The sequence below is a fragment of the Narcine bancroftii genome, chromosome 1, assembly GCF_036971445.1.
Source record: "Narcine bancroftii isolate sNarBan1 chromosome 1, sNarBan1.hap1, whole genome shotgun sequence".
Lineage (NCBI taxonomy): Eukaryota > Metazoa > Chordata > Chondrichthyes > Torpediniformes > Narcinidae > Narcine > Narcine bancroftii.
The window spans coordinates 161729144-161748761 of record NC_091469.1 but is presented as its reverse complement, the minus strand read 5'-3'; the positions used below and the strand labels follow the sequence as shown (position 1 = coordinate 161748761).

Below are 19618 nucleotides of genomic sequence, written 5' to 3'. Positions count from 1 at the left end.
CATTTTTCTGTCTAGTCCATATCCCTCCATCCCCCCCCCATCCACGTACATGGCTCCAATTCCTCTAAAAATGTTAAAACTTAACCTGCATTCACCACTTAACAGCTGGCAGCTCGTTCCACACCCCCATCACTCTCAGTGTGAAGTTCCCCCTCATGTTCCCCCTAAACCTTTCCCCTTTCAACCTTAACCCATCTCCTCTGATTTGTATCTCACCTACCCCAAGTAGAAAAAGCTTATCTACATTTCCTCTGTCTGTCCCCCTCATCATTTTAAATACCTCCATCAAATCTCCCCTCATTCTTCTACACTCCAGGGAATCAAGTCCTAATCAAGTTTAACCTTTCCCTGTAACTCAGTTCCTGAAGTCCGGGCAACATCCCAGTAAATCTTCTGCCCTCTTTCTATCTTATTGATACCTTTCCCGTAGTTCGATGACCAAAACTGCACACAATCCTCCAAATATGGCCTCACCAATGTCTTATACAACTTTACCATAACATCCCAACTCCCGGACTCAATACGAATTTACGAAAGCTCTCTTTACGACTCTGTCCACCTGTGACGCCACTTTCAGTGGATTATGTATCTGTATTCCCATTTCCCTCTGCCCATCAAGCCTGGTCCCCCATTCGAATTGTGGCTGATGCAACTTTCCCCTCAACCCAATTCTCCTGCCTTCTCCCCAAAACCACTGGCACCCTGACTGATCAAGAATGTATCCTCCTCCACTTTCAATCTGCCCAACAACCTGGCCTCCACAGCCATTTGTGGAAACGGAGTGCCCACATTCGCCACCCTTGGAAACTCATGGGCCCTCAGAAACAAGTCCCACTCACCTCTAATCTATAGTAAAACACGAAAGGCCGCAGACACTGTGGTCGAGTTAAAAACACGAGGCTGGAGAAACTCAGCAGGGGAAACAGTGTCCTTTATGAAGCAAAGCGAAAGATACAGAACCGACGTTTCGGGCTTGAGCGCTTCATTAAGGTATGAGTATTCTTTGAAGGGCTCAAGCCCAAAACATTGGTTATATGTGTTTATCTCTGCCATATAAAGGACACTCATTGACCTACTGAGTTTTTCCAGTGTCACGTTTTACTATTCTTTTCTTCCACCCCCCCCCCCCCACCTTGTCGAGGAATATTGAAATGCCCCTCCTGAAACCTTGGGTTTCCGCACAAGCCTCTGACCATCCAGGGGAAATATCCTTGTAAGTCAGGGTTGGCATTTCAGTCGGCGCTATACCATTACCAGGGTTGGAATCCCGCGCTGGGTGTAAGGGGTTTGAGCATTCTCCCCGTGTCTGCGCGGGTTTTCCCCGGGGGCTCTGGTTTCCTCCCCCACCAAACGTGCCGGGGATTGCGGGCGTGGACTCGTGGGCCAAAAGGGCCTGTTACCGTGCTGTATGTCTCAGTTAAAATTAAGATCCCACCACATCCTGGGAGTCATCCTCGCGAATCTTTTCCAACGGTGAATGCCAGTGGATGGTGACGAGGCTACAGAGCAGCCTCTCAGAGCCTTTACCTCCACATGGGGACATGCCTGCTGGTTGTGGAAGGGTGGGAGGAGAAAGCACAGTGCCTGAAGTCTGAAAGCTGCTGTTTAACGGGGTCCACGCCTGTTTTCTCCCTTTGTAGAGGTTCCAGTAGCTCCTGCAAGACAGACTGCACCAGTTCAGAAACCCTTTGATTTGCTGGGAGATCCGTTTGCTCCCTCTCACACAGTGAGTACAGGTTATGGATGACCCTGTGTTAATGTTCTGGTGATATCACAGCGGGACGAGCTCAACAAAGTTCAGATTTTTTCCATTAGAGTGCATACGTGACATCACATACAGCCCTGAGATTCATTTTCCTGCGCACCAGGCAGAATTTCCACTTATCAGTAACTATATAAGAAAAAGAGAAATGTAAACAAACGGCAATTCATAAAAATAATTCAGTAATAAATAACGTGCAAAGTGAGAGACCTTAAATGAATCCCTAGTGGAGTTTATCGTTGAGGAATCTGATGGTGGAAGGGTGGCAGCTGTTCCTGAACCTGGTGGTGCGAGGCCTGTGGCACCGACACCTCATTCCTAATGGCAGCAGTGAGAACAGATCGTGCGCTGGGTGGGGTGGATCCTTGATGATCGCTGCTGCTCTCCGATGGCAGCGTTCCCCGTAGAGGTTCTGGGCGGTGGGGTGGGGGGGGGGTTTACCTGAGATATCCTGGGCTGTGCCCATTACCTTTTGCAGGGCTTTATGCTCGGGAGTATTGTGTCCCCATCCCCCCCCACCCCTCGTGTCAGGCCGTGATGCACACTTTCCACCACACATCTGTAGGGTGGCATGGTTAGCGCCACACTGTTACAATGCCAGTGACCAGGGTTTGACTCATGTGCTGTCTTTAAGGAGTTTGTACGTTCTCCCCATGTCTGAGTGGGTTTCCTCTGGGGGCTTCACAGTTTCCTTCTAACCTTCAAAACATACCGGAGTTGTAGGTCATTTGGGTGTAATTGGCCACCGCGGGCTCATATGCCTAACGGGCCTGTTACTCTCCTATGTCTAAATTTAAAACATTTAAAAAAACACACTGGTATTATTTGCCTTGACACCAGGAGAGGTTTGCTGAACTCTTCCCACTGGGACGTGGAGGACTTACCTACCAGGTGAACATTAATCTTTCGGAGATTCAGACCCTCCTGGTTGCCGGGGTAGACCTCTCTTCCTCATTAGGCCTTCTCCAACCTTTTGTCCAAGTGCCCCCTGCTCTTGCCAGAGCTGCTGATCTCATCTCCAAGATGGTTTCCAGCTGCGGCTTTGGATCTGACTGACTGCAGATTGGATCGCAATCCTCATCAGGTCTCCATCTTTGTGCGGGGAGGGGCGGTTGGAGACCGCAGGGAGGGTCAGGGGCACATTACAACTGCAACGGTAGCTTGTCATCTGCACATGCTTTGCAATCCTTGAGGAATCTTAGACACTGGTGAAGTTGTACAAGACATCGGTGTGGCCAAAGTTGGAGTGTTGTGGATAGTTTCAGTCACCGAACTTCAGGAAGGATATCAGTAAGATTGAAGGAGTGCAGAGGACACTGTTGCTGGGATTTGAAGAAATGAGTTAGAATGAAATATTAAACAGGGTTTTTTTAATTAAAAAAAAATTTTAGTCATACAGTATGGTAACAGGCCATTCTGGCCCATGAACCTGTGCCTGCCCAATTACCCCAATTAACTTACAAACCCTGTACATTTTGACCGTTATGACTTTATTCCCTGGAGTGCCAAAAAATGAAGGGAGATTTGATAGAGGTATTCTAAAATTATGAGTTTAGATAAATGCAAGCAGGCTTTTTGCCACTGAGATTAGGTGAAGAATATAACCAGCGGCCATATTTCATGAAGTTTGAGGAGATTCAGTACGTCACCGAGGACTCGAAAACTTCTACAGGAAGACCATGGAGAGAATTCTGGATGGCTGCACAGAGACGCCAACTCTCAGGGCAAGAATAAACTCCAGAGGGTTGTGAACTCGGCCTGCAACATCACAGGCACCAGACTTCACTCCATCGAGGACATCGACATGAGGCGGTGTCTTACAAAAGCAGCCCCTATCCTCAAAGACCCCCACCACCACCCAGGCCATGCCCTCTTCACTCTGCTACCATCGGGAAAAGGTACAGGAGCCTGAAGGCGAGCACTCAGCGGCACAAGGATGGCATCTTCCCCTCCGCCATCAGATTCCTGAATGATCAATGAACCACAGGCACAGCCCGACTTTGATTTTTTTTTCTCTTGCTTGCACTATTTTTTAATTCTGCAAGTGGTTTAAATGTTTACATTATTGTCGCTGCTGCAAAACAACATTTTATGACATATTCAAGACAATAAATTCTGATTTTGCGATTTTAAAAACTAAAGGACGTGGGTTAAAGGTGAAAGGTGAAATGTTTAAAGGGAGCATTAAGAGAGTGGTGAGAGTGTGGAATGAGCTGCCAGTGGAACTGGTAAATGTAGGCTCTATTTCGGCATTTGAGAAAAATTTGGACAGGTACGTGGATGGGAGGCATTTGTTATTGCGTACTGAATAACAAGACAACTAGAACCATAGAACGTTACAGCAGAGAACAATGGGCCATTCGACCCCTCTGGTCTGTGCCGACCAATAAGACTAGCTAGTCCCACTGACCTACTCTCATTCCATAACCCTCCAGACCTCTCCCATCCATGTATTAACCATATAACCATTTACAGAGCGGAAACAGGGCATGTCGGCCTTTCGAGTCCACACTGGTTCACTAGAACAACTCCACTAGCTCAATCCTCCCGCCCTCCACCAATATTTCTCCAACCCCCTCACCTCCATGAACACATCCAATCTTCTCTTAAATGATAGAAGGGTGTCAGATGAACCCAGGGATGATATACCCTACCTAGGCAGTCCATCCCTGGGGTGATTAAATCCAATTTATTTTTTGAAACTCAAGATGGAATCTGCATTCACTACATCAGATGGCAGATCATTCCATACTCCCACCACTCTCCGAGTAAAGAACTTTCCCCGAATGATCTCCTTACACCTCTCCCCTTTTAGCCTAAAGCTATGACCTCTCGCATTGATCTCCCCCCGGTCTAGGTGGAAACATCTGACTCACATCTACTCTGTCTATACCCCTCATAATCTTCTAAACCTCTATCAAATCTCCCTTCATTCTTCTTCGTTCTAAGGAGTAGAGTCCTCACCTGTTTAATTTTTCTCGGCAACTCTTGAAGACCTGGCAACATCCTAGTAAACCTTCTCTGCATTTTTTCTATCTTATTGATATCTTCCCTGCTGCTAGATGACCAGAACTGCACACAATATTCTAAGTTTGGTCTTACCAATGACTTGAATAACTTCAACATAACATTCCAATTTCTATACTCAATACTTTGATTTGTAAGAGCTAAGATGCCAAAACTTTCTTTACAACCCAGTCCACCTGCGACACCACCTTCAGGGAACAATGTATCTGTATCCCAGATGTTGGGAAAGATAGAGACTAATGCAAGGGAGGAACTGAAAGAAATCAGTATCTCTAAAGACATGGTCTTGGGGAAATTGATGGGATTGAAGGCCGATAAATCCCAAGGGCCTGATAATCTACATCCTAGGGTACTCAAGGAAGTGGCCATTCAGATAGCAGATGCTTTAAGAATTATTTTCCAGAACTCGATAGACTCAGGATCAGTACCCATGGATTGGAGGGTAGCTAATGTTACCCCACTATTTAAAAAGGGGGGTAGAGAAAAAGCTGGGAATTATCGGCCGGTGAGCCTTACATCAGTAGTGGGCAAAATGATGGAATCCATTATTAAGGATGTAATAGCGGAGCATATGACTAGCAGAGAAGGGATCGGACGGAGTCAACATGGATTTACAAAAGGTAAATCATGCTTGACAAATCTATTGGAATTCTTTGAGATGGTGACAGGTAAAATAGATAGGGGAGAGCCAGTGGATGTGGTGTACCTGGACTTCCAAAAGGCCTTCGATAAGGTCCCGCATAAACGACTGGCTTCCAAAATCAAGGCTCATGGGATTGGGGGCAAAGTATTGATGTGGATTGAGAACTGGCTGGCAGGTAGAAGACAGAGAGTTGGGATAAATGGCTCGTTTTCTGAGTGGCAGGCGGTGACCAGAGGGGTACCACAGGGATCTGTACTGGGACCCCAGCTGTTCACAATTTACATTAATGATCTGGATGAGGGGATTGGATGTAATATCTCCAAATTTGCAGATGACACTAAACTAGGGGGGGTTGTGTGCACGGAAGAGGGGGTCAGAAAGCTCCAGTGTGATTTGGATAAATTGAGGGACTGGGCAGATCCATGGCAAATGCACTACAATGTGGATAAATGTGAGGTTATCCACTTTGGTCATACAAACCGGAGGGAAGATTACTATTTGAATGGCAATAGATTAAGAGATGGGGAAGTGCAGAGAGACCTAGAGGTACTTGTACATCAGTCTCTGAAGGTGAACATGCAGGTACAGCAGGCAGTTAAAAAGGAAAATGGTATGTTGGCCTTCATATCAAGAGGGTTTGAGTATAAGAACAAGGATACCTTACTGCAGCTGTATAGGGCCTTGGTGAGACCCCACCTGGAGTATTGTGTGCAGTTTTGGTCACCTTATCTAAGGAAGGATGTTCTTGCAATGGAGGGAGTGCAGAGGCGATTCACCAGGCTGATACCTGGAATGGCAGGAATGACTTGTGAGGAAAGATTGCGCAAATTGGGATTGTACTCGCTGGAGTTTAGAAGATTGAGAGGGGATCTCATAGAGACATATAAAATTCTGGCAGGACTGGACAGAATGGATGCAGATGGGATGTTTCCAAGGATGGGAAAATCCAGAACCCGGGGCCATGGTTCGAGGATAATAGGCAAACCATTTAGGACCGAGATGAGGAGGAATTTCTTTACCCAGAGGGTGGTGAATCTGTGGAATTCATTGCCACAGAGGGCAGTAGAGGCAGGTTCATTAAATCTATTTAAGAGGGAATTAGATATATTTCTTCAGTATAAGGGTATTAAAGGTTACGGAGAGAAGGCGGGGACGGGGTACTGAACTTTAAGATCAGCCATGATCTCGTTGAATGGCGGAACAGGCTCAAAAGGTCGAATGACCTTCTCCTGCTCCTATCTTCTATGTTTCTATGTTTCTATCTCTCTGCTACTCCACACTCCTCAGTGCCCGACCGTTTACTGGGTACCTCCTACCCTGATTCGCACTTCCAAAGTGCAACACCACACCTATCTACATTAAATTCCACCAGCCGTTTACTGGCCCAATTTCCCAGCGGGCCCAGATCCCTCTGCAAGCTTTGAAAATCTTCCTCACAGTTCACGACGCCTTCCATCTTGGTGTCATGAGCAAACTTGCTGATCCAATTCACCACGTTATCATCTAGGTCATTTATATAGGTAACAAACAATAATGGTCCCAACACAGATCCCTGAGGCATCTCATCTGACACAGACCTCCAGTCTGAAAAGCCACCATCCACCACCACTCTCTGTTTTCTTCCACCAAGCCAATGTCAAATCCAGTTTGCAACCTCTCTATGTATACCTAGTGTCCTAACCTTCTGAACCAACCTCTCCTGTGGAACCTTGAAGGCCTTACTAAAGTCCATGTAAACAACATCCACAGCCTTTTCCTCATCTACCTTCCTGGTAACTTCCTCAAAAGCTCTACAAGATTCGTTAAACACGACCTATCGCACGCAAAGCCACGCTGACTGATGACGGTCCAAATATCTATATATCCCATCTCTCAGAAATACTTCAAAAAATTTACCTACTACTGATGTCAGGACCACTGACCTATAGCTACCTGGTTTACTCTTGGAGGCCTTCTTAAACAGCGGGACAACATGAGCCACCCTCCAATCCTCCGGCACCTCCCCCATGACCAAGGACATCTTGAATATATCCAGCAGAGGCCCTGTAGTTTCAGTCCTTATCTCCCTCAAGGTGCAGGGGAACATCATATCTGGCCCAGGGGATTTGTCTACGTTTCAAGGTAGCAGGTACCTCCTCCTTAAACTCTGTATGTTCCATGACACTTCTATTTGTTTCACTTCCATCCTTATTCACTGAGCCAGTTTCCTGCATAAATACCGATGCAAAAAAAATTGTTTAATATCTCCCCAGTTTCGCGAGAATCCGCACATAGTTGACCTCACTGATTTTCTATGGGTCCAATTTTGTCCCTTACTATACTTTTAACAAACTTGTAGAAACACTTTGGATTTTCCTTCACATTATCTGCCAAAGCACCTTGGTGAATTTTTTTGCTTTCCTGATTTCCTCCTTAACCATTCTCTTACATTTTCTATGCTCTGCAAGCGGCTCATTTCCTCCTTGTTATCTATCCCGCATACATAGCCCCATCCTTTTCTTAACCAGCTCTCCAATATCCCTTGAAAACCTAAGGTTCCCCCATATCTGTTAACCTTGCCCTTATTCCCCATAGGAATGTGCAAACTTTGCTCTTTCAGAATCTTGTCTCCCCCCCTGCTGGATGCCTCCTTGCCAGAAAATAACTTTTTCCAATCAACTCTTCTGAGATCCTTCCTCATTTCCTCAAAATTGGCCTTTCTCCAATTCAGAACCTGAACTTGATGACCAGACCGATTCTTCTCCATAATTAGCCTGAAACTAATGACATTTTTTTAGTGGGAGAGGTAAGTGGTTGGTGCGAACTTGAAAAGAGAGCTAGCTGGGAATTGATATGTGGGAGACGGTAATTAAGTTAATTGGTAGAGTGCCATTAAAAGGAGAGTAAGATGAAGGAGGGGTCAGGGAAGGAGTGGGGGCACTGAGGTTTGGATCTGTTGAACAGAGGCTGAGGAAGAACTCTCTGTGAGGTAAGTTTGGCAAGTCTGTTTTGAGATTATCTTTAATGACTCTAATTTAAATAAAGAAGCAGGCGATGGAGGCAGTTGAGGTCGTCCTGTGCTCCGAGTGCAGGATGCGGGAGGCCAGGGACAACACAGATGTTCCTGATGACGACACCTGCAAAAGGTTCATCCAGTTGCAACTCATGGAACCTCTGGTTAGGGAGCTGGAGTTTCAGCTGGATGAACTCCAGATCATAAGGGAGGGAGAGGCAGTGATAGATAGGAGTGATGGGGAGGCAGCCACCCCCAGCAGTCAGGAATTAGGGAAATGGGTGTCTGTGAGGAAAGGGAAAGGGAGAGGCAATGCAGAGAACCCCTGTGGCTGGTCCTCTCAACAACAAGTATACTGCTTTGGAGATGGCTGGAGGGGCCGATCTATAGGGGAGAAGTCATGGAGATCAGGTCTCTGGCACAGGGGCTGGACCCTTGGCTCAGAAGGGAAGGGGGGGAAAAGAGTAGGGCTCTTGGAGTTGGGGATTCACTGGTTTGAGGAGCAGATAGGAGGTTTGCTGGATGAGATCGGGGATCCCAGTTGATATGTTGCCTCCCAGGTGCCAGGGTCAGGGATGTCTCTGATCGGGTCCACAGCATTCTGGTGGGGGAGGGGGAGCAGCCAGAAGTTGTGGTCCATAGTGAGGATGAGGTCCTGGAAAGGAATTACATAGCATTAGGGGAGAAGTTGAAAAGCAGGACCTCAAGGGTGGCGACCTCGGGATTGCTGCCTGTACCATGTGCTAGTGAGGGTCGGAAGAGGAAGTTGTGGAGGATGAACGTGTGGCTCAGGAGCTGGGGCAGGGGTTTAGATTTCTGCATCATTGGGATCTCTTCTGGGGTAAGTCTGACCTGTACAAAAGGGACGGTCTGCACCTGAACTGGAGGGGGACCAATATCCTGGCGGGCAGGTTTGCTTGAGCTGATGGGGAGGGTTTAAACCAGTTTGGCGGGGAGGGGGGGGGTGAGAATCAGAATGAGAGTACGGAGATGAGGGAGGAAGAACACCTAGATTGGAAGGAATGGAGGGAATAGATGTAAATATAAATGAAGGAGGGAAAGAGGTAAAAGTAGATGGAGTATTTATGGAGAACATTCCCTTAAGGGCATATATTATAAGGCAAAGAGCATAGTAAATAAGGAGGATGAGCTTAAGGCATGGATGGCCACGTGGAAATACGATATTGTGAAACTTGGTTGCAGGAAGGGCAGGTTTGGCAGTTAAATATTCCAGGATTCTATTGTTTTAGACATGATAGAACAGGGGGGATAATAGGTGCAGGGGTTGCATTGCTTATTAGAGAGAACATTACAGCAGTGCTGCGACAGGATGGTTCGGTGAGATCGTCCAGTGAGGGTATTTGGGTAGAATTGAGGAATAGACCAGCAAATGGGCTGAGGGAATTAGAGGAGCAAATTTGTAAGGAGATTGCGTATACATGTAATATACACAAAGTGGTAGTTGTGGGAGATTTTAACTTTCCAAACATTAACTGGGGAGCCCATACAGTTAGAGGGCTGGATGAGGTAGAGTTTGTTAATGTGTTCAGGAAAATTTTCTGAATCAAAACGTAGAAGAACCGACTAGAGAAGGGGCAGAATTGGATCTCCTATTAGGGAATGAGGTAGGTCAGGTGACAAAGGTTTGTGTTGGGGAACACTTTGGGTCTAGTGATCACAATACTATTAGTTTTAGACTAGTAATGGAAAAGAATAGAGGTGAGCCAAAGATGGAGATTCTTGATTGGAAGAAAGCAAATTTCGAGGGGATGAGAAAAGATTTGGAGGGTGTGGATTGGGATAAGCTATTTTCAGGGAAGAATGTAGCTGCTAAATGGAGGATATTCAAAGGAGAAGGTCTGAGAGGGCAGAGTTGGTCTGTCCCCATGAGGATTAAAGGAAAGGTTAGAAACTGTTGGGAGCCTTGGTTTTCAAAAGATATTGGGAACTTGGTTCGGAGGAAGAGGGATGTGGACAACAGGTATAAACCGCAGGGAAGGGATGAACTGCCTGAGGAATACAAGGTGAAAATAAAATCTTAAGAAAGTAATTAGAACAGCTTCTAACATGGCGCGCATGCATAGAGCGTTGCCAGGAGTACGGTGGCTGCAATGCAATTGCAGCGGGGTGCAGAGCAGCCAATAACAGCGGCTGTCTACAGAAGAGGTATGGACTGGGTGCAGCTCAGTGGGACTAGGCAGAATTATAGGTTGGCAAGTCTCGAAGGGCCTGTTTCTGTGCAGTAGTGTTCAATGGTGCCGCTGACAATCTGCCCCAAGTTTCCAAGCAAGAGGATGTGAATAGGGAAAGGTTCCTACTTGACCCAGAGAAGCCGTCTCCATTCTGAGCCCCTCTAGTCTGAACCTTCCCCCACCCGTCTCAGATGAATGCTGTATTAGACTCCCCTTGCAAGGTTGGACCAGTTCCCGTCTAGCTCCTTGGGACACTTTGTGACAACTTGTGCTCTGCAGCTCTCAGCCAGACCCAGAGTGTGTTCAATGTGGAATGGCAAAGCAGAGGTCGAGCTTTGCGATGGCCGATAACTGGTGTCGACTGGGAGCACCCGGCTGCGATGCGCCTGGGATCTGACTCCCAACGCGAGGATGTCTTTGTTTAAAAGCATCTTTTTTTGTTCCTTTAGGCTGACTGTCCGGCAGCTCCACAGCCATCTTCCGACCCCTTTGGAGATCACTTTGGAAACCCATTTATTTAACGTCCTGTAAGTATTTGACTATTACCTGTTTGACTGTGAGAGGGGGCTATTGCCACAGCTCCTGAATTTGAACAGTGACAGATTTTCTAAAGACATACAGTGTTGTATATTTTTGGGACAAAGACACTTTGTCCCTTTTTTTGCCCCTGTGCTCCACAGTTTTAAATTTGTCATCAAACAATTCACGTAATTAAAGTGTACATTCCAGATTTTGTTGAAGGTTATTGTACACATTTTGGTTCAACCATGTAGAAATGACAGCATTTTTTACATATAGTCCCCTCATTTCAGGACACACTAATGTTTGGGACATTTGGCTTCACAGGTGTTTGAGTACTCAGGCATGTTTAATTGCTTCATTGGTGCAGGGATAAGAGAGCTGGGCTGGCTTCTTAGCTTTTGATCACCATTTTGCCATTTTTTCAATCTGAGGATCAGAGTTGTGCCAAAGAAGCCGTTATGAGGCTGAAAAACAAGAATAAATCATTAAGAAAGACATCACCCAAACCTTAGGATTTACCAAAATCAATTCTTTGGAACATCGTTAAGAAGAAAGAGCCAAATGGTATTGCAAGGAACACCCTCCACTGCTGATGACAGAAGAATTTTCATCATAATGAAGAAAAATCCCCAAATACCTGTTCGGCAGATTAGAAACAGAGGGACTTGGGAGGGCTTGCGCATGAATCGCAAAAAGTTAGGTTGCAGGTGCAGCAGGTTATTAAGAAGGCAAATGGAATGTTGGCCTTCATCGCTAGAGGAATTGAATTCAGGAGTAGGGAGGTCATGTTGCAACTGTATAAGGTACTGGTGAGACCGCTCCTGGAGTACTGAGTCCAGTTCTGGTCTCCATATTTGAGGAAGGATCTACTGGCTTTGGAGACGGTCCAGAGGAGGTTTACTAGGTTGATCCCTGGGATGAAGGGGTTGACTTATGGTGAAAGATTATATCGTCTAGGATTGTATTCGGTCGAGTTCAGAAGAATGAGAGGAGATCTTATAGAAACATGTAGGATTATGAAGGGTACGGATAGGATAGATGTAGGAAGGTTTTTTGAGCTGGCCGGGGAAACTAAAACGAGAGGACACAGTCTCAAGATTCGGGGGAGTAGATTTAGGACAGAGATGAGGAAAAATAGTTTTTCCCAGAGAGAAATGAATGTTTGGAATTCTCTAACCAGGGAAGTGGTTGAGGCTGCCTCATTAAACATATTTAAAATTCGGTTAGATAAATTTTTACATGATAGAGGAATTAGGGGATATGGGGAGAAGGCAGGTAGGTGGAGTTAGGTCATAAATTAGATCAGCCATGATCATATTGAATGGCGGAGCAGGCTCGATGGGCCGAATGAGGTGATAGAGGAATTAGGGGATATGGGGAGAAGGCAGGTAGGTGGAGTTAGGTCATAAATTAGATCAGCCATGATCGTATTGAATGGCGGAGCAGGCTCGATGGGCCGAATGAGGTGATAGAGGAATTAGGGGATATGGGGAGAAGGCAGGTAGGTGGAGTTAGGTCATAAATTAGATCAGCCATGATCGTATTGAATGGCGGAGCAGGCTCGATGGGCCGAATGAGGTGATAGAGGAATTAGGGGATATGGGGAGAAGGCAGGTAGGTGGAGTTAGGTCATAAATTAGATCAACCATGATCGTATTGAATGGCGGAGCAGGCTCGATGGGCCGAATGAGGTGATAGAGGAATTAGGGGATATGGGGAGAAGGCAGGTAGGTGGAGTTAGGTCATAAATTAGATCAACCATGATCGTATTGAATGGCGGAGCAGGCTCGATGGGCCATTTTTGGCTTTCTCCTGTTCCTACTTCCTATGTTCCTGTGTTCCTAAACACTCTTCAGGAGGCAGGTGAGGGTGTTTCAACGACTACTCTCTGCAGAAGACTTCACGTACAGAAGTACAGAGGCTGCACTGCAAGATGCAAACCATTAGTTAGCCAGAAGCAGGATGGCCAGAATACAGTTTGCCAAGAAGTATTTAAAAGAGCCTGCAGAATCCTGTGAAAAATGGTCTTGTGGACAGGATAAAAGTGTCTTTGTCTCAAACATTATGCAGGGCTCTTCACCTGCACAGTGAAACACTGTGTCTTTAACGGGAGTTTGAGTGGCACTCCCTGAGAAACGGGAGCATTAAATTGGGAACGGATGTTCTCGGAAATGTGGAGGATGTTTAGGGGTCACTGAGGCGGGGAAAGGATGGCAGGGCGAAAGGACCATGGTTGGTGAGGAAGTGCGCATAAGGCACAGGAAGCAAAATCGGCCAGTCTCATGATGGTTATCAGGTAGTCAGGAAGAAACTTGAGAAAGGAGATGGGAGGGCTAGAAGGGGACGCAAGGGTATGAGGAAAGTGGAGGGCAGGTGAGATTGGAACAGGTGAGGAAATTTGCAGAGGGACCTGGACCCGCTGGAAAAATGGGCTGTGTAAAAAAATTTTAAAAAAAAATTTTTAAATGGCAGATGGAGTTTAATGCAGACAAGTGTGAGGTGTTGCATTTTGGAAGGATAAACCAAGAAAGGACGTACACGGTAAATGGTCAGGCACTGAGGAGTGGGGTAGAACAGAGGTATCTGGGAATACAGATACATAATTCCCTGAAAGTGGTGTCACAGGTGAATAGGGTTGTAAAGAGAGCTTTTGGCTTCATAAATCAAAGTATTGAGCCCAGGAATTGGGATGTTATGAAGTTAAATAAGACATTGGTGAGGCCAAATTTGGAGGATTGTATGCAGTTTTGGTCACCGAACTACAGGAAAGTACTACAGAATACATATCTCACTGATATGTAAGATAGAAAGCGTTGAGAGAAGATTTGCTGGGACGCTTCCCAGAGTTCAGGAACTGAGTTACAGGGAAAGGTTAAACAAGTTAGGACTTTGTTCCCTGGAGCATAGAAGAATGAGGGGAGATTTGATGGAGGTGTTTAAAATTATGAGGGGACAGACAGAGTAAATGTTCGTCGGATTTTCCCACTGAGGGTGGGTGAGATACAAACCAGAGGACAGGGATTAAGGGTGAAAGGGGAAAAATTTAGGGGGAACTTCTTCACACAGAGAGTGGTGGGGATGTGGAACAAGCTGCCAGTGAGGTGGTGAATGTGGGCTCAATTTTAACATTTAAGAATTTGGACAGTTACATGGGTGGGAAAGGTATGGAGGGCTATGGACTAGTGCAGGTCAGTGGGACAAGGCAAAAGAATGGCTGAGGGGGCCTGTTTCTGTGCTGTAATGTTCTATGGTTCTAGTTGAGTGGTGTGGGTGAAGTCAAGAATTTTTAATGGTTTTTTTAAAAATGTAAACATACAACACCATTTCAGGCCATTCCAGCTACCCATAAGTTTTGGAGGGTGGGAGGAAATCGGAGCACCCAGAGGAAACTCGCACAGACACAGAGAGAACACCAAACTCCTTACAGACAGTGACAATTTGAACCTGGGTCATGGGCCCTGTAGCTTCCATGCTAACCGTTGATGTCTCTGCGGCAGTTGGCAATCTAAGGATCTAGAGTAGGCTGAAGACCAGAACGTGGCATCCAAGAGGAAGATAAAATGTCAAGGTGGGAGAAGGGGTCTTCAGAGGAGGGAATGAAGAAGGTTTTGGCAAGTAGGATTAAGTGAAACAACCCCCCACCCCCCCCCCTCAGGCACTTCTGCAGGAAGAGCAGAAGGATGACTGGAGTGAGGCTAGGACTGTCCAAGGATAAAGGGGGAAGAGGTGCCTGGAGGTGGAGGAAGTAGGGCTGCTCACCAAGGAGAGAGGCCCTAAATGCGAGGTTAGCATTGAGCAGGCTAATGTGTTGTAACATGTCAAGGTTAACTAAGAGGAATTGTTGGAGCAACTGAAAAGCATGCGAATAAATCGATGGGATGTACCCCAGGTTATTACAGAAAGCGAGGGAAGAGATTGCTGCGGCACTGGCGATAATCTTTGGGTCCTTCCTGCCTGCAGCGGAGGATTGGAGATGTCAGGCAGGGAATCCTGGGAAATGTAGTCCAATGAGTTGGTGGTGGGCAAGATGATGAAAAAGAAATTATATAAATGACAAATGAAATGGGAGGTGGAAGTCTGCGGATGACAGAAAGGTGGGAAGTGTTGTGGATAGCAAAGAAGGTGGTCATAGGTTTCAACAGAATGGAGGCAGGAAGCAGAGTCGGTGAAGAGGTTGGCAGATGGAGTTCAATCTGCAGAGATAGACTTATGACAATTGACAGGATGGTTTGAAGGGACTGAGGGATCTGGAGCTCCAGGCCCATAGATCCCTCGAGGTTGCAATGCAAGTGGGTAGTGGTTAGGAAGGCATGTGGTGTGTTCATCAATCAAGGGCTGAGTTCAAGACCCACGATGTGACGTTTCCACCCCATTAAACCTCTCATTAGACCACATTTGGAGTATTGCATGCAGTTCTTGTCACCTTGTTGCAGGAAGGATGTGAAAACTTTGGTGAAGGTGCAGAGGAGAGATACCAGGATGTTGCCTGAATTGGAGAACCCGTCTCATGAGGCAAGCTGGAGTGATGAAGGTTGAGCGATGATCCAATAGAGGTGTATAAGATAGGGTGGACAACCTGCAATTATTTTTCCCCAGGGCAACAATAGCAAGGTGTTTAAGGTGAGTGGAGGAAAGTTTGGGGGGAGATGTCAAAGTTAAGTCTTTTAGAGTGGAATACATTGCTGGGGCTGGTGCAATGGTGAAATCAATGTGGAAGAAACATCTGGGGTTATAGGGATTGATCATGGAGTGGATTTGTTAAGGTTGGCTCAACAATGTATATCGAAGTTACGCCTCCCACGCCTGTATCTAGTGGGAACGCACTGGGGTATCATGTGCAGCCGGGAGCTCCTTGGTGTTACAGGTGGGTGAGGCAGCTTCATCTATTTCATTGAAACAACTGCCTTCCTGAGAAGCCCTGGAGTCTCTCCCAAAGCTAGGCTCCATGGGTATTTAATTGCTGCTGTTTAGATGGAGTTGCCCGTAGGAACCAGATGTGGAGTGCTGAAATCTGCAGGCGCTGTGATTGCAGTAAAAGTGGCGGAACTCGGCAGGTCTCGCAGCGTCCATAAGGGGTAAAGATATCTCACCAACGTTTCAGGCCTAAGCCCTTCTTCAAGATATGAGGGAAAAGCAGGCAGGGGCCTGAATGAAAGGTTGGGGGAGAAGGGAAGAAAGGGCAAGGGGAAGAGAACAGACCGATGGGCAAAATGGTCATGGGTAGGAGAGGAATGGTGAGAATTAATGGGGGTTGGGGGGGTGGGTCTGTCAGTGCAAAGGGGGAAAGAGATAGAGGAAAGAAGAAAAAAGGGGAGTGTTAATGAAAGCCAGAGAAGTTGATGTTAATGCCTTCTACTTGGAGGGCGCCCAGTCGGAAGATGAGGTGTTGTCCCTCCAGTCTGAGGATGGTCTCAGACCGGCGTGGCCAGACCTGTCAGCATGGAAATGGGGCAGGGAGTTGAAATGGGTGGTGGCCTCCCCCCCCCCCCCCCCCACCCCATGTGGAAATTCCCGGTGCAATGGCCTTTCCCACAGGTTTATGCCTTCGAGCCTTTCCCTTGACAGCCCGCTGTCGCTTTTCCCCAGGTGCCCCTCGTTTGACCGGACTGGCTGGTCCCTGCGTGCACCGGAAGGGCTTGCGAGTGGAACGTTTCTTTTTTCCCCCCCCGTGAAACATTGCTGACCACCAGTGGATGGACCAAAGCTGGTTACCAGGGATGGGACTGATCTGCAGCTAAGTTTAACTCCAATTGACGGATGTGATTTTCAAACCTGAATGTGTTTTTTTTTTCCCCTTTCTCTCTCTCTCTCTCTCCTGGAGAAGTGAAAGCCACTCGAAGCTGGTTGGATGGAAGAGTTTAGCTCCTGTTCTCAGCTTGGTATTATGACCATCTTTCTGAGTTATTTGTCGACCTGTCTGGTTTGATCCGTGTGCCTGATGTTGGTCAGTCTTGGACCTAAGTGCCTTTCTCTTGACCAGCATCTACTATCTCTGCACTGGAAGATTTGTCATCCAATTTAGAATAGGGCTTTGGGAACTCCCACTCCCATATTGTAAACCCTGCAGACCTTGAGTTTCTCGGATGTGCTGAGGTCCCACACCTGACGTTGGACATCTGGATTGGACTCCAGACGTGGTGGTGTCACCCTTGAACAGTGAGGAACCAGTGAAATGCAGGAGCATGAAACGAAGAAATGCTAATTTTGCACATTTTGTACTTTGAGCTTCCTCTCAATGGAAGGTTTAGCACTAAAGGGTGACAGAAAGCCTGATTTTTTTTTAAACCAAATACTCCCCCTGGACCTCTCGGCAAGCGTCCAGAAGGTGCTCCTGCTTGGTGTAATCCTGCTGGTTCCTGCCCACGCTGTCGCCGGGCGCTGTTCATGTGCGGGACCAGATGTTGCTGCTACAAACTGATCACGCGCCGCCCCCCCGCCCCCCAGCACACACCAGACCAACAGGGGTCAGCGCGAAGGAGCTGGCTGTGTACACTACTCCTCAATGCGTTCGATTCACTTCAAACCTGCCCCAGACGCGACTTGAAGGCCAGTGCAGCGCTTTGGATCCTCTCCCCTGAACTGGAATACATTATTGAAACCCAGTGCATACCCCACTCCCACCTCAGTTCATCCAATTGCAAGGTTAATCCCACTGGAAATGGACCCATTGTGGGCACCAGTGCCAGTCAGTGTCTGTAAGGCGGGCATTTGGTGCCAAGCCCAGGATTGCCTTGAGTGTCTGAAGAACTCCTTGAACTGACCAGCACTCCACTTCTCATTCCTCAATAGCCCTTGTCTGCCCAGCCAACATCTTATCTCAAATGGTTCAATAAACTGGAACTGTAGATCGTTTAAAGCTTTAACTATGTCAAATGTAATCAGTTCAATGTGATCTTTCATTAAATGTATTAATGCAGCATCTAGATATGTTGACTGTGTCCATTCAGTTCCCACCGCTGACCCTGCCCGGTGGAGGGTGGGGAGGGTAAACCTTGGACTTCCTGCTGAGGATGGGTGCGGATTTATCGAGCTGAGACGTTACCAGGGGGAAGCGGTGGGGGGGTGGGGGGGGGCGCAACATGTGTTTGAGGGAGCCTGGTGTTCCTGACTGTAATGAGGGGTCAAACTCAGGTCCATGGACTTAGTGGGACAGAGAACAGAACCAGCCCTTCAGTCCACGATGTTGAGCAGACCCTATCAAAAAAAAACATGAAACTTTCCTTACCTTTAAATTAAATTTAAATTTAGACATAATGCATATTAACAGGCTATTTCAGCCCATGAGCCCATGCTCCCCAATGAACCAACAAACTCCAGTACATTTGAAGGGTGGGAGGAAACTGGGTCCCCCAGAGGAAACCCACGCAAACACGGGGAGAACATACAAACTCCAATCGGACAGTGCGGGATTTGAACCCCGGACCTGATCACTGGCACTGTAACAACGTTGCTCTAACCATGACACTATCCATGCTGCCTTGTAACCCTCTATTAATCTTCCATCCGTGAGCCAATCTAAGAGTCTATTGTTCCAGCCTCCAGCACCATCCTTGGCAATGCATTCCAGGCCCCCACAGGTCCCACCCTGGGAAAAAGGTGCCAGCTGTCCACCTATCTATGCTTTTCACTCCAAAGACCACAATTTGGATTGTTGGACCCTATTCACATGTGGAAAAACAGAGGTTGAAGACTACATTTCCGATCCAATCTGAGCTCTCCACTTCCCTTCATTAACTTCAACTCGGTGTTTACTACAATCATTCCCCAGAGGCTGTCCTCACTGCGACTCAATGCCCCTCTCTGGAACTGAATCCTGGACTTCCTAACGGAAAGACCACAGTCTGTCTGGGTCAGTAGCAGAACATCGAGCACCATCACACTGAGCACTGGCGCACCTCAGGGCTGTGTGCTCAGCCTGCTCCTGTTCACGCTACTGTCCCATGACTGAATCGCCAGATCTAGCTCCAACAGAGTCATCAAGTTTGCAGATGACTCAACAGTCGTCGGCTCCATCAGCAACAACGATGAGTCGCACTACAGAGAAGAGGCGGGAAATCTCGTGACGTGGTGCAAGGGTAACAAACTGAGTCTCAATGTGGACAAGACAAAGGAGATGATCGTGGACTTCAGGAGGACCAGGAACGACCACCCTTCACTACACATCAACAACCCTGTAGTGGAGAGAGTGGAGACACCAAGTTCCTTGGAGTTCACTTAACTAGTGACCTGTCGTGGCCACTCAACATCTCCTCACTTGTCAGGAAGGCGCAGCAGCGACTGCATTTCCTGAGAAGACTGAAGTGGGCAAGGCTACCAGCCTCCATCGTGTCAACCTTCTACAGAAATTCTATGAAGAACATCCTGGCTGGCTACATCACAGTGTGAGTACGGTTGCTGCAGAGAAATGGATTGTGGGTCAATCCACAGGACCGTAAGAGTGGCAGAGAAGAAGCATTGGAGTCTCACCACTCCCACCCCCC

The 19618-nt window shown here is 47.2% G+C and overlaps 1 protein-coding gene across 6 annotated transcripts in view; it reads left to right on the top strand.

Moving 5' to 3' along the window:
• The window catches only part of dab2 (DAB adaptor protein 2), a 192381-nt gene extending 174320 nt beyond the window's left edge, over positions 1-18061 (top strand). For 3 of the 6 annotated variants that reach the window (XM_069883919.1, XM_069883951.1, XM_069883910.1), the window contains 3 exons: positions 1641-1726; positions 11066-11143; positions 16725-18061. In XM_069883919.1, the coding sequence (XP_069740020.1) occupies positions 1641-1726; positions 11066-11137 (158 nt within the window). In that variant the 3' untranslated portion in view covers positions 11138-11143; positions 16725-18061. Of the gene's footprint in view, positions 1-1640; positions 1727-11065; positions 11146-16724 lie in introns of those variants that run through there. The other 3 variants (XM_069883929.1, XM_069883940.1, XM_069883945.1) reach the window with 3 other exon arrangements.
• Positions 18062-19618: the final 1557 nt, after the last annotated feature.